The 15,169-nt window shown below is 38.4% G+C and overlaps 1 protein-coding gene across 1 annotated transcript in view; it reads right to left on the bottom strand.

The window, feature by feature from the left end:
- The window catches only part of asic1c (acid-sensing (proton-gated) ion channel 1c), an 87,896-nt gene extending 76,709 nt beyond the window's left edge, over window positions 1–11,187 (bottom strand). The window contains exon 1 of the mRNA XM_061044907.1: window positions 9,663–11,187. Coding sequence (XP_060900890.1) covers window positions 9,663–10,217 — 555 coding nt within the window. The 5' untranslated portion in view covers window positions 10,218–11,187. The remainder of the gene's footprint in view (window positions 1–9,662) is intronic.
- Window positions 11,188–15,169: the final 3,982 nt, after the last annotated feature.

The raw sequence follows: 15,169 nt of genomic DNA, 5'->3' as shown, positions 1-15,169 counted from the left end.
TATTCCTACATATTTAATATTGATACAATACTTGAGCTAATGTTTCCCATAAATAAACTTGAGCGATGTTTCTCTCCCACATCAATTGAGCTGTACAAAATAGAGGGACATAGTAACAATGTCCCCTAGATATAAAGTATTCCAGCCTCGGTGAAGGCAAACAAACCACCACAGCATTTTAATGTAAATGTATTAGTCACTGTAACCTTGTTTATGATGGTACAATAGAAATCACAATCAAGGTAATGACAGGTGAAATGAATTCCAGCACATTCCTGTCTCTGTTATTGGTGGTTCAAATAAACAAAATTTGTGAAGAACTTAAAGGAGTCTGCTTGTGTTCAAGCTCTGGGCAAATTTTTGGTGGGAATTAATAAACATTCTGAACATGTAGGCAGAATCGATTTACTCTCAGACATATTCATTTGGGCTTCCTCATTGTGTTGTTGTTCTTTAATGGAAAAAGCACTCATGCAAAGGTGAAAATGCTCACTGTGCCCCAGCCACACCAAAAAATACAAGTGCTTGTTTTGCAACATCTTTGGTCAGTTTATGTCTCTTGTTCGATATTGGCAAGTCAAGAACCAGAATAATACTAGATTAACCTTTGTTTGCAGTATCACTGGCTGTGCATACAGAATAACATTAAAGTTCTAGATATATTTTGACATCACGTAACTTGAGGTTGTACCGACCACAAGTTTAGAACAATTAAAACATCAAGACAGTTGATTGATTGAGTACTTTCTATTTTGCAAGTATAAGACTGAAGTAGTGATGATATAAACTTTGTCATGTGGACACATGAGAAACAAGATATACAAAATGATCCATTTAGCATTACATTTTGCCTTGCCTTTTGATGTTTTAGACACATTCAGTATGCCTCATTTCACCTGTCTGGACCCACTTTGTTCACATCTCATTGGTTGACTCATAAACAGCCAATGCATTGGTCATACAGACACTGGCTGTGTTAAAGCTTGCAAAAGAAGCATTGCCGATGTGTGTTAATGTCCTAGTGTGGTTTTGTTCAGTTTGGCCTCTGACCAAGCTAAGAACTCAACTGGGGTATCAGATCTTCACGCAATTTCCTGTGTAGTCTTTTTCCCCTACCACTTTCTCTGTTTTCTTCCATTTTCTTCACAAGTGTAAAATAGATGAATAAACCTGCAGTAAGGCAAATTTGGAGTTGAAACATTTCCAACTGGCACAGATGAGTCTTGGCATCCATTTTTGGGAGTATTGTATCTAATCCCGTATTACCAAAGCTTGGCATCGCATTGCAAAAAGTAATAGTCTGAAAACTATCAGTTCATTTTCTGAAACCCTTCAAAGTTCACTGCATTGTTTCTTAATTTCTTAAAGAAGCTACACCAGCTAATATTATATCTGGTGGGCCAGTAAAGAATTGCTAACAAAGATGAATGAAATAGTTAAAAGATGAACCAATTACACATTTTTTTGCCGGACATTCCTACCGATGCCCTTAATGTCCACATATATGATATAACTAACCTTTCTCTTGTGCCATATAGCTAATACATTTTCATTAATGTTTTTAGTATCTGCGTCACATATTTGCATGACAAAGCACTGCTATGGCACTGATTCCAAATATGAGTCAAATATGAGCCACCCAGCTCTCTTTCACGCTAACTTCTAAAGCACGGGAAATAAACACCTGTTCCAGCGACAGGGGAACACAGAGGTCATGGCTGCAGTCATTTGTGTAATATTGTACTGATGAACAACGAATATTAAGCTTGTTTTCTTTTGAAAACAATGATTTCTGTATAATGAAAACTGTCCTGCAGTAATGATCGGCAAACAATTATAATTCATTTTGGAAATTGCTTTTTTTGCTATCTTAAGTCACTTTAAACTAACTTTTTAATTATTACAGGATAACATCATGTCCTATATGAATATTTAAGGGATATTAAAGCAGACTTGTCATTTGGTTGCAGCAGCAATAGCTTGTAATAACTAATGTCATCTGCTGATGTCAAATGTGAACAGTGATATAAGGCAATCTCGGGCAGAGATTAGACTCATCCTTGCCTCCCTGATGTGAATGCAGATGAGGGCAGCCCGTTTAGGTTCAAGAAAAATGACAACAGTTGGTTGGACAGATTCAGTCTTTCTTAGATGACACTGAAAGCCTGTCATATACCTCTGCTACTGCAAATATTCTACTGCTGATGTTGGGAGATTAATTTAACTTTCAAGAACCTGTCAGTCTCCAATAATTGTTTATTAAATCATGTAGATTTGCTGTATTATTAAAATCATCGGGTGCAGAATACCAGACAAAATCTGACTTCTAAATAAGAAGCTTATTAAGGTTATGATTTCCAAATTATGGCAAAACAAACCTCAAAGGCAACACCGGCCATACTCTTGAATTTTTTCATATGCTGCAGTTGCAACAGTGATCTGGTACTTTCACACATTGCTTTAATCTGTAGTGAGTGTAGTAAGGAAATCTTGCTAAGTGGGTACACTGTTAACTTAATTTTTATAGTTTTTCAGGAGCACCATTAGCCTGCTACTTGGGTTCAACCTTCTTGTTCTCTTGTGTGAAGCTTAAAGGTTGGCGAGAGGAAGTTAACCCCAAAGCCAGGGCTCCTCCCTATGGTATAGTACACTGCCTGGATTGCTGCTCTGCCTATAACCAAAGTCAGGGAACAAATGTCTACCGTGTTAACACCATGAATTACATGGACATTTTAATATGATGACTTCAGCCTTGACATATAAGAACTCCTTAACATTTCTAGACAATTCCCTGAAATCTTCCTGACTTGGTTGTTCAAACAAACACCCTGCAGCAGGAGACTTTCCCCTAGTGGACAGGACGGAGGGGGTCTCAAGAGGCAGGATATTAAATAAAAAGAACGATGTGGAAATAGCGGAGGAAGCAACTGCGTCACACTACCTTCCTTTCAATGCTTCGTTTAATTGGACAGTATTAGACTTATCAGCAAATAAGTGGAAGAGGAAACATACTTGCAAGCAGAGAAGAGTATGAATCAGCCTCACAACGTGCACAACAAACACATCGGTCGCTCCTTAATACTTCCTGTTACATTCTCACACTGACTCACCCGACCTCATGCGGAAATCTTTCTTGGGGGCTAGCAGGAGAAAATCTGAGTAAAGTTGAGGTAAAAATCTGCCATTTGTGTTCAGACGTGAAACTAACCCCCAAATTTCAGGTGGGAATTTTGTGTAAAGCACTTAATGAAACACTACTTTGAATATTTCAGTAATTGCAGTACCAGTAAACACTGCATCATTGCCTTTAGTATCTAAAATTTTAAGAATGCATAACTGTCCCTTGATGTAATGACGTTATGACGGTTTCCTTTTTTTTTTCTTCACTAAAAGCCTCCTCCTCGTATGGTACCACACATTCATTATTAGATCTACTGTGATATACTTTTGATTGAAAGTGTCTGTTTTTCACCACTCATACACACAAACTGTTCTCACCCTTTGTATCTTTTCATGACCCACTCTAAGTAATGGAGACCACGCTACAGTATAACAGGCAAGGTTGAAAAACATTAGCAGGAGTGATCCTTGCAGAGAAACTTAAAGGTCTTGTAATTTAAAAAGACTGAGGACTGGCATGATTTCAGCTTAAAAACATATCCTACAGCACAGGTGACAAAGGGTCCTCTACTTGTAACACGGACACATGCTGCTCCCTCTGAGAGCACACTTCAAAGTGCAGCTGAAACGCACTGCTACATCTTCACCAATTAAGATGAGCGCCTCCAAACTGTTGCTTAAAGGCGGTTAGACTCTCACCATTAATGATGACAGGTTTAATGTGCATATATAAGCTGACAGCATCACTAACAAGGCGTGTCTGACAAAATATGTCCACTTGCCAACAGATATTTTTTAAACACATTTTTTTTTCAGGATCTCTCTTAAATGAAGTACTTCCAAAATTATTCTCAACAACCATAGTGTGCAAACACATCAGGAACTTGCAACATTAAATGAGACAAATATCTTTAACTTAGTAAACAGTTTAAATCCATTAAACCAGTAAAAGTAGAAACCAGGAGGTATTTCATTTTTTCTAATTTTTAAAGTTATATTACACAATCATATATTTATCTATTAGCATATCATATATATATATATATATATACACACACACACACACATCTATTTGTGGTCAATTTGAGCATGTATTTACTTAATGTTATTTACCTAACTTTTAAAATATATCTATGTTTTCTTTTTTCCCCATCTTCCTCCGTTTTAAAGTTTATACAGAATATGTCTGCCACGCTCTGCTTAGTTCTCAAAACTCTTAAAAACCTTTTGAAAGATAATGCAATGGAGCTTCTTCTTCTCTTCCTGACCCTCTCCAATGTTGCTTCCATTTACCATGTTCTCATATAAGCTGATGTTGCAGAGCAGCTGGAAGAACAGCACAGCTACATAAATGTATTATTTTTTTCCACAAAAACTTACCGGCTTAATGATGCAAATTTAAAGACTATGTGTTCCCACCAGCTGGATTTTGAGGATAGCTTTGTTGCATAAAATCAGCCCACGTACCCATTTAACAAAACCAAATGAAATGACTACAGTGGGCTCATACAGTGGCAGCTGGAGAAGACTGTTGATTTGGTATTTTACAGTAAGAGTTGCTTTGTGAGGTGTCGTATGTGCTCTCTCACTGTGTATATCATTGCATGTGTGCATAAGGATCCGTTTAGCAGTATCAGCTGCCATGTTCCTGACTGCAGGCACGCCTCTGTGTATTGTGTCTGTGTATGTACACATGGTAAAGAGATTCGTAAACAAACGCTGAGCATGTGCATCTGTCACCCCCTGACTGGTGTTGGACTTAAGCAGCCATGCCAATATTTGTCAGTTCAAATGTCCCGACAACAATACATAGACATTTCTGATAGTGAGCATAGCAGGACAAGAAGAAGGTGAGCATTTTAAAAATTATAATGGTTGAATTGATCACATGTAATAGTTAAGGGGCCATATGCAGGATGAAGCTACAGATAATAATCATTCATGAGGCAGCTTGGTGGCATACAAGGTCTAATGCTCTAAATAAGAGGCTATTTACTTATTTTCAAGCACTTAGAGTAGAGGCAGAACAAAAAGGTAAGTGTAAAATGGTGAGGATTGGAGCTACTTAAGTTTTCGGGGAAAAATACAGTTTTATCAGATGGCAGAAAAACAGATGGATGGATGAGTAGGTGAGTGGATGGATGGATGGATGAGTAGGTGAGTGGATGGATGGATGGATGAATAGGTGGATGGATGGATGGATGGATGAATAGGTGGATGGATGGATGGATGGATGGATGAATAGGTGGATGGATGGATAGAACCTGTGTACACCAAAACAGAGAAACATTAGAGATAAAACTCAGATTTAAAATCACCAGACTGTAACATAACTGCAAAATTGTTCTTATGATATTGGATGTGAATTGGATGCGTGTGCTCAAATGATCCTTTTTATATCCTCAAACAAATTCAGCAGTTATTAATGATATTAGATACAGCGGTGTTTGACAGATCAACATGTCCTCTGTGGGAAATATCTACTTGCTGATAATTATAATCTGACCTTTTTTTTCCTCAAGGAATCCCACATTGTATTACCAGAGCGTTGGGACAAAGATATATTTCACGGGGTTTCCCACAGCTAATCATTATAGTTATTATTAACAGAATCTGCATCACCATCTGCTGAACTGTGATAATTTACTCTGCCAGGCTCAGAGTGTTATCAACAAAAGGACCTGCTCTACAAACAATGAAGTTATGCTTTTAGATTGATTGTGTTTACAAGACTCTGCACTCTTTTTCATACCAGTCAGCCACCATACACACCACTGCTGACATTCAGTATCTATGATAACACAACCGTATTAAGGATAGAATTTTTGGCTCTGGCATCAACAGGCTTAGAGAGGGAGAAAACAAGCTTCAAAATGATGAAGACCTCTGCCTAGAAACATAAATGTGCAGATCCACAAGTCACATCGTCTCAACTGTAGCCATGTTTCCTCCTCTTGGCACCTGCTGTCATCTGGATGATAAGATGAAAGGCAACTCACATGTTAAAAGACTGAGCTTCAGCAAAATGTGATGATGAATACTGATTTAACACACTCTGGAAGAAATAGACAAAACTTAAGAATGCAGCGCTACATCCACACTATCAGATTATGATAATCAACTTCTTGTTCAGTAGCTGAAGCCCATCATCGACTGAGGTTCCATTTACATACAGTGTTAGTCACAGGTGTACATGCAGTCTGTCAGAGCCATGACAAGAAGATACATACAATAAAGGTAATTTTAGTTACATGGACAGAGCCACTATAAAAAATGTAATCTGCTGGTAGGACTGGTATAATCCCCAGTGAGTTCAATTTACTATTTAGGTGGATTACCGTTGATATGGTAGTAAAATGTTGAAATTAAATTTAAGTTAACCCTGCTATGATCGTCAAATAGGATAAACCTTTGTTGATAACTGGGGATTCAAAATTACAGAAGGGGTGGAAAGCAGCATTTGGGAGATTTTGGCCGCAGATTTGAACTCTGAGTCACTCTAGACATCAGAGGGGTATTTTTTTACATTCCAAAAATAATTTTTGTTTTAATGTTTCAGCCTTCTGAGGAGTAAAGTCACTGTGGGAGATATTCAAGCATAATAATCCAGAGGTTACAAAATATACTCATCTGAAATAGACCATAACGGATAAGAACTGTAGGGGAACCTGAGAGCTAACTTTGTATTTTTTGTGTTTTAAGAAGTACAAGAGGCTATTTTCTTGTACTTCAAACTTTACTGAAAAAATCTGAAGAAAAGACATGACATTGGTAACATATGCCATTCCAAAATCATCTAAATGGACTAAAGTTGTTAATGACTTTTGAAATACAAATTTTCATCCTGTCATTGCTCATCCATCTGTACAATGCAAAACATTTTGAATGCTTTGTTTCCCAACTGCATCATAACCAAGACTTAATGGAATTCTCCCTTCATTTATTCAAGGTCAAAGCTCATCACTCCCACAGTCCTTTGCATTGTAAATCTGTCTCTCAACACGTCTGAGGAGGAATGGAATAATTGAAATAAATATCAGCACACTGCCAGTGAATAGTGATTTTGTGTTTGGAAAAGAAAACAACATTGGTGGATTTAAAAAAAAAAAAACCTTTCTATATTAGAAACATGACTATATTATGTGTTTGCTGCTGAAGATTTCTAATAAACAATCGCTGAGACTGAAGAAGGTTATGACCTCACTTACTCTATTGGCGAGCAAGCCTTAAGGTTTGCAGTTAGTAGTGTAAGATTATTATCAGGTAAAGCACCAAACAGTAAGATAGATGGATAAGGTACTTTGGCATTAATCCAAGTCCTGACAAACACATTCCTGCCCACTGAGAACATAATGCAGCCTGGTGTGGCGCTGCTTTAACCACTCCGTCTGAACAGCACTACAATGATGGATGAGTATCAACAACACTGTTCAGATCTAAAGCAAGTAATTACAGCCAGGTCAAAGTTCACAGTTTGATGAAAAACCAAAGAAAAATAAGTAGACATGCAACAAAATAAACACATCAACTGTTTTCACCAGCTTGTTTGAAACAGCAAGCTTTTTCAATCAAGCAATACAACGGCAATTAGATTCCCATGCATGATTCCAATCTCAAGACACTAGAGTGTTGCTTGGAGGCAAACATGCAAACAGAGTCATCCTTCAGTCACAATATGTGTGACACAATCTAAAAAGAAATTAATTTGAAAAGCAGTATTTAAATTGTTTTTGTATTCCCTACAACAGCAGGGAAGAGTCTTGCTCAACTCTAAAGATTTTACAGGCAGTCACTTAGACGGTTCTTCTACAGACATTTCTTTCAGAGTTGATTAAAGATGCCATGTAGATAAGAAACTGTATTTACGAGAGTGGATAGACTCAATTGAGAGATAAATGTAACTCCACCACAGCAGCAGTTTAATAGATGGGAAATAGGACACTAATACAGCCAGAATAATAAAATATCTTAAATAAGAATGAAAAGTGAAACAGAAAGGACTGATATTGCAGTGCTGCCCATCCCTAGGCTGCATCTTTATTATGTTTTCCTTCTTGGCCAATACACAGTGCTCTGGTTTAAATAAAATAACAGGCAAACCACAGTTAGCCAAGAAAAGCTTTGTCTACTGCTTTTTGGGTCTGTATTCCCCCTAATAAAATTAGCTGGTCGTAATGAAAAGCCCAATTAAACCAAAACTTGTATTCCTGTTGCAGAAAGTGTGGGGGAAGGAAAAACATTTGGAGCCATTGTATGAGACATACATTTCAGATTGACTAACATGACGCTACAACTAAATAGAAAGGAAATTACTTTCTACCATGAAATTTCTCAAGATCATGACTTTATGGTAAAACGAATTAATCTAATATTTTAAAAACATAACGCTGAAGCACCAGTTGGCCTAGCGGTAATATCACGCCCAACAGAGGCTGTAATCCTCAAAGCAGGTAGCCCAGGTTCGACTAAAACCCTCTGCACTTTGCCTGATATCATCCCACACTCTCCCACCCGGCCACATCTCCGTACTAATGCAGCTGCCAAGTGTCTGCTGTAAGTATTTAAAGCATGAAACTACTCTGGGATCAAGTTCATGTTATGTCTATTTCAAATATCCTTTCAATCATTCCATTAAAAAGGGTGCATTTTTCATCAGCAATGACTTTCAATGATTCATTGTTGACAGAACAAACCAAAAGGATCAGTTTAGTGAACTTCATTCATACTGTGCGGTGAATGAAGAGATATGCTTGGTTGGATACAAGTGAAGGGTAGAATGAATCAAAGCACCAGCAAATGTCTTCTAGGTGATAAATCCACTTTCTGAATGGTCTTGACAAAAATCTTTGAAGATATATCACTTGTTTAAACATTTGAAATACACTACTGATAAATACTTTGAAAGAGACCATTTGAAGCAGCAGTTCTATAAAAATAAATGACTAAACAAAATGAGAAAAATAATGACAACAGGCGGCACAGTGACCCCAAAGTCATAACAGAGCAATTATTGCTTTGATTCGAACAATGTTTCTAAAGCATCTATCAGATTTATTAAGACAAATTCTTGTGTGTGCAGGCTTAAACCTTATTTTTAACCTTATCACAGCATTTCATGCAAAAACTTCCTTACACCATACTAAAATGATTTCCACCTTCTAAGAAGACTTCTTGAAAGTCTTTAGAGATCACTAAGCAAGTCGATGTTTGTCAAAACAGGGAAATGTGTTTTGCATCATTTCACCTTAGGACCTTGTGATTGCTCTCAGAAAAGCACAAGCATCAACTACAATCACCAATGCAACACCTGCAACAACAGCTTTTCAAACACTGACAGTAAATTAGGAATAAAAACAATAATATAAACACTATTGGTGTTCCAAATGCATTAAAACCAGGCATGAAGCACAAGCTAAATAAAAAAAATCAAACTCTTGTGAACAGGATAGCCTGTCATCACTTGCAGGAGACAGATCTGCAAACATGCTGTGCTGACTTCCAGCATGTAGAGGTAAGAGAGCATGTGTGAAAGGTTTACTCACTGTGGAGAAGTTCACTGCGTAGCAATCCTGTCCTCGAAATGTGCACTGCAGAAGCATGTCGTTGATGTCATGACCCGTGCGGTTATAGAAATCAGTCATGTTGAACAGTTTGGGCTTGAAGTTCTGGAAGTTTGCCTTATCTTTTAGGGCAGCCAGCACTTCCGGCTCAGCCAAGTGTGGGTTGGCTATTTGGTAGTTATTATTGAGGAGGGCCAGCAGCTCCCCCACATGATAGAGGTCATTTCTGGTGATTTTGGAGAAGCGGAACTCATTGAGGTTACAGAAGGTAACGGATGGGAAGGTGAGGTTAGTTGCTGCCACCTCGTCCAGCTTGGTGACGTGAGGATACTCCAGGTAATATGATACTCGATCCATGCAGACCAGCATCAATAAGCTTAGTGAACCCAGGAAGGAAAGAGTCCAAAGAAACCGACGGAATGTCATGTGTCCATAGGCGAATATGTGACTCATGCCATGTAGGGTGGAAATGTTAGCAAAAGCTTGCAGGTTGGAGGGCCTGATGCTTTCAATGCTTTCCTCTGAGCTTCCTTTCATGGCTGTAGTGATGCTCAACACTGTCTCCCCAAGAACTTCAAGTTAAAGACTTTGCTTAGCAACAGCAATTGAAGAATCCAACCTGCTTGTTTGGCACACCGCTTCTTTATTCCCCTCAGAAGTGGTAATGTTCTCAATAAAAGCTACCTTAAAATGGTTGTCAGTCTCTGTAACAGTTTTCTTTTCATTGCAATGCACCTTCCCGTGGTCGTCAGCTGCTTCTTTAGTGTCAGATCCCCCCTTTCTTTTCACACTGCTGTTTTATTATCTCCAAAAAGCTGTCCCTCTCACTCCCTGCTCAGCTGTCCTTTGTAGCGGCACCAAACACAATGACAGCTCCAGAAACACCCACTTCTACCAAAACGCAATGCCCCCTGATTCCTGAGTGGTGTGAAAAGGGACAAGGATACGAGGGATAAGAAAAGAGAGAGGAACAGAGAAAATAGCAGACGTAAGGATAGAGATGAAAGCCGGGAGGAGGGGGGGGGGGCTGTAATGAAAAGGGCTAGCGTTTTGGAGAGAAGTGCTAAGCCTCAGCAGTCAATGGGACCCTTCCTCCTCTAATCGTAGAGAATGCCTCTACATCGCTGTGATAATGGGATGCAATGGTTTTGTGAATGGAGATAATAAAGAGATAAATGGCTCACTGGTCCCTCGCTGCCACCTTCGTTTTTCTCTCGTGTCTCTTTGGCTCTTCTTTTTTCTTCTAGAAATAAAAATGAGGGGGGGTCAGGGACCTCCGACCAGCCCACCACTGTGCTTGACAACGGGCGTTCACAGCTTCCACGGGTCCCACTTCCTTTCGTGCACAGATCCTCAGTTAATAGGGAAGACCACCTCTTGATGCTATATGGTCACCCCCACCAGCACAACCACTAAAGCCGCTTGGAGACCTCCAGCTTTAAGTCCGGTTAACATACAGATTTATATTCTGCCGTGTGGAGCCTTTCACTCTCTTTCGCTTCCTCTCTCTCTCTCTCTCTCTCTCTCTCTCTCTCTCTCCCACCACTCCCCCATTTCTTGCTCGTTCTCTCTCTCTCTCTCCCTCTCTCAATCTCTCTCTCTCTCTCTCCCTCTCCCTCTTTAGTAGTCAGGATCCATCCCACTGCTGAATGGCTGCTTTGCCTGTGTGTCTGTGCTCACAGGGGAAGTCTCTCAATCTGGACACCACCTTCAATGTGTTATTATTACTCTCTAATCTGCTCAAACAGCCTCCGCCGAAAGCATGTTGAATTGCATAAGGGAATTCCACAGGTTGTATGTTTATTGCACTCATAAATGTAAAGAAGTTTCTAGTAATGTCTAAATGTTTTACCTTTTCATAACAATGCAAACATATAATAAATAAATAAAATGCCTCAAAAGCACCAGGTAAAATGTCATCGTTACAAAAAATTACTAATCACAAAGAATCATTATTGAAGTCTTTTTTATTCTCTTGTGAAAGTAACAATAAAAAATATCCTTTCCAGTTTCAGCCTTGGCTGATTTTATTGGGGTTAAAATGTAACCACACCATATTCGACAAACCTTTTAATTTCTCCTGGGTTCAAACAAGATTTCCACTTATTGGGCAACCGGGGATGTCTTATTAACATAACAATAAGTAACTGCCAAGGATATGGCCGTAGCCCTTGAGGATTAAATCAATACTCTGCCCTAGTAACCAAGCACAGAGACCATAGCAACCATTTGACGCAAAGCTATGGAGGTATGCAATCCAGATAAAACCACATGCACCGTTTCATTGGTACACTCCAGAGAAAAGCAATGTCAACAGTACATTGTCACAGACGAAATGCAATTTAAGAACGGCTCACATAACGGAAATGCAACATGACGGCTGAACTGATAGACTCTTGTCGTTTTGTATCCACCTATCACAGGGAATGCAAAGACTGAGAACAGCTCTATCAGAACAACGTCTGGGGTATTGCAGTTTAAAAACTTCAACACCAGAAAAACACATTTAAAAAAAGGAGTGAGCAACTTTTAATAACTTGTACATCATGACATCTCTAGGATATAAAATATTTTTCCTTGCAATGCCATTGACTTGGTTAAGGCGTTTGACTCAGAGCTAGCTTATCCACTCCGATATCTAAAAATATATTAAATTCAGTTGCTCTCTTTCGCATTCACAGTCAGGGCTGATAATGATTAATGTGCTAAAAAACATTTAAGAGTGATGGATGATGCTGCGCCCACTTAACATATGAGACCTTCACTGAGTTTTAATGTCTTCATTCACAAACAGTGCCAAGTAAGTCAACGCTCCTGACAACTGCTGACAAACTACAAATCTTTCTCTGAGGAGTCACCTTTGAAGTACAGAAAGTAACATACTTTGGCTGAATATTTTTAGTAATATATAGATAATACCCATCTAGAATATTAAAACACACAGAAATAAGTGAGCATGGAATACCAGAAAATGCATGCTGAAGAGGTGTGTGATCAAAAAGCATGTGCTAAAACACAGTTTACAAGCCAACAGCAACAGATTAGTCTGATATATAATCTCTCAGTTCTCAACCAGTTTGTGGGCGATGGCGGTTATACAATGGCTTCACTATTAACCTTAACTAATATCTCAATGATAGAGTCCTGTCAGAGCTAACCAGAAACTTTATGATAGAAAAACCAGGAATAAGAAAGTGAAATCCTATGATTGCAGAGATTACACTCCATGAATAGGGTTCAAAATGACTGACTGTGATATAAAACCATTATTTGGGAATATTTTTATGAAAAATACTATTGTTTTCAGAACTAGACAAAATAGTCAGTATTCCAGTTTGTGATTTTTGTCTACATTTTACCATTAAGTTGAATTTCAAAATGAATGTCACATCATATTACTACATGTCCCTAGTTACTAACCACATATTTTCCTGGGAGCTCCCGAGCTCTCATGTCTTGTAGGTTCCTCAGGATTGTTGGTGGGGGGCCTGCTGCTATGGACGGCCTGCTACTATAGGCCACTCCCCTCCCATTCCCTTCTGTTTGTACCCATCCTTCTTCCTGCATCTTATCCCATCTACCCCTATCCCATTTTTCTTTAATGACATAATTCTTTTACCTGTGTTTTTGTAAAGCGTCTCGAGATAACATTTGTTATGAATTGGCGCTATACAAATAATGATTGACTGATTCATGAAGATTGATGTACAAATTTAGTAATAAAACAGCAAATAGTTGAATTTTTTTGTATCCTATTTACATTTGGGTTATGTTGTCCTGCATAAAGATTAGCAAACTTAAACTCCTAATTCATACTGACAGGCATGTCTGTTGTTGCAGATTACAGGATGAAAGAGTTGGGACTTTTCAACAGTAATTGGCTTTCAAGTGGATGGTAGGATGCACAACATAATGCAGTGAATATTAATATGCTGGAGCATTACTGAGGAGCTACGAAGCAATGCACTCTGTATTTTGGGGTGCAGGCTTTGAGTTTAACTTTTAACTATCATGTCATGCTCTAAAACACCTCTGCTCATAGATGAGTGACAAGCGTGTATCATCATAGCAGACACATACATGTTCATGTTGAATAGTCCAGATTTGTTTTTGAAACCGTCTTCATATTGTAAAGACACAGTTACATGTATTTGCTCAATGGCTAGTTTGGTAAATGAGACAACCAAATACAACACTTACTCTGATTTAGCCTTATAACCAAATAATTTGTTCTTCCCTATGTTAATGTTAGATGTTTTAGTTCAGAGTTTCATTTGGTCAAATTTCTCTTTTGCCCTTAAAAAATGTAGATTGGGTCTAATAGTAGAAAATGAATCCAGGATAAACCATATTAAAATGCTTACCAAACTGATCGGATGTGATGAGAAGACAATGTATGGAACAACAACTAAAAGCATGGTTTCTGATCATTTAATAAACACAACGTATTTCTTACGATTTACAGGGTTTAGGTTGGTCCATAATGCAGGGCAACAAACAATGTTAATGCAAAACTGTCAGATGTTTTATAATTTGTAGGGATGTAACGATTAACTAAATTCAAAATACAATACGATTCTCTCACGATTTATTTTACAAAATGAGACTGATGAAAAATTATGAGATGACTGAAAACCATTCCTTTAATTTTTTCATAAAAACACCAATGCACCTCGTAATCTCTTCGGCTCTTACACGCGTTTGGGGGAGCGGGGCTGCAAATCCGCTTGTTAGTATGGTTTGACCTCCACAGCTGCCATGATAACGCCTGCTTGTTACGACCAACCGCCTCTGCTCTACAGCTGCTAAAGCTCACGACATTACTGCGATTCATTTTTCAGAGTACCGATGTGAACCTTGATACCTTTGAATTGATTTTTAACTGCCTCACGATTAATCTTTACATCCCTACTAGTTTGTATCACAACAGAGGATTTTGTGCATACAACATGTCACGACATAAATACATTATGTTTCATTATTTCTTGTTTTTTTGAGAAATAAAATAAATAGCTGCAACTTGATGAGTCAATGTTGTACATCTGTGTGTCTGACGCATGTGTTGCAAAAGCTTTAAAAGTTAACCTGATTTGAAATGTAACTAGCATAATTGAGGGATGACCATGCTCTTACTATGTGTATCTAAATGATGTTTGGTATTATGTAACGTGTTATAAGTTCTATATTTCAGCACAAATTCCTATAACCGGCAAGAACACCCTAATATGACCTAAAACTAAAAGAAGCAATTACAGTAAGTCACTCTTTGTGACGCCCAAATTATGCAGATTTGGCAAAATACCTCAGCTGTTAGGAAGAGAACCCTGCAGTAAAGCAGTCAACATTTAAGAGGACATACATCAAGCAGCAGCAGAGATGCAACTCTGCACTGAACAGAGCGAGTCAGTGTGAGGAAGAAAAAAACACAACCTCAAAACTACAAATCCAAGCAAGGGTGATCCTTCTCAACTCTCCCAACCTCTGTTTTT

The sequence above is a fragment of the Labrus mixtus genome, chromosome 8 (genome assembly GCF_963584025.1).
Source record: "Labrus mixtus chromosome 8, fLabMix1.1, whole genome shotgun sequence".
In the NCBI taxonomy this organism is placed as follows: Eukaryota; Metazoa; Chordata; class Actinopteri; order Labriformes; family Labridae; genus Labrus; species Labrus mixtus.
This window is presented reverse-complemented; position numbering and strand designations above follow the sequence as displayed.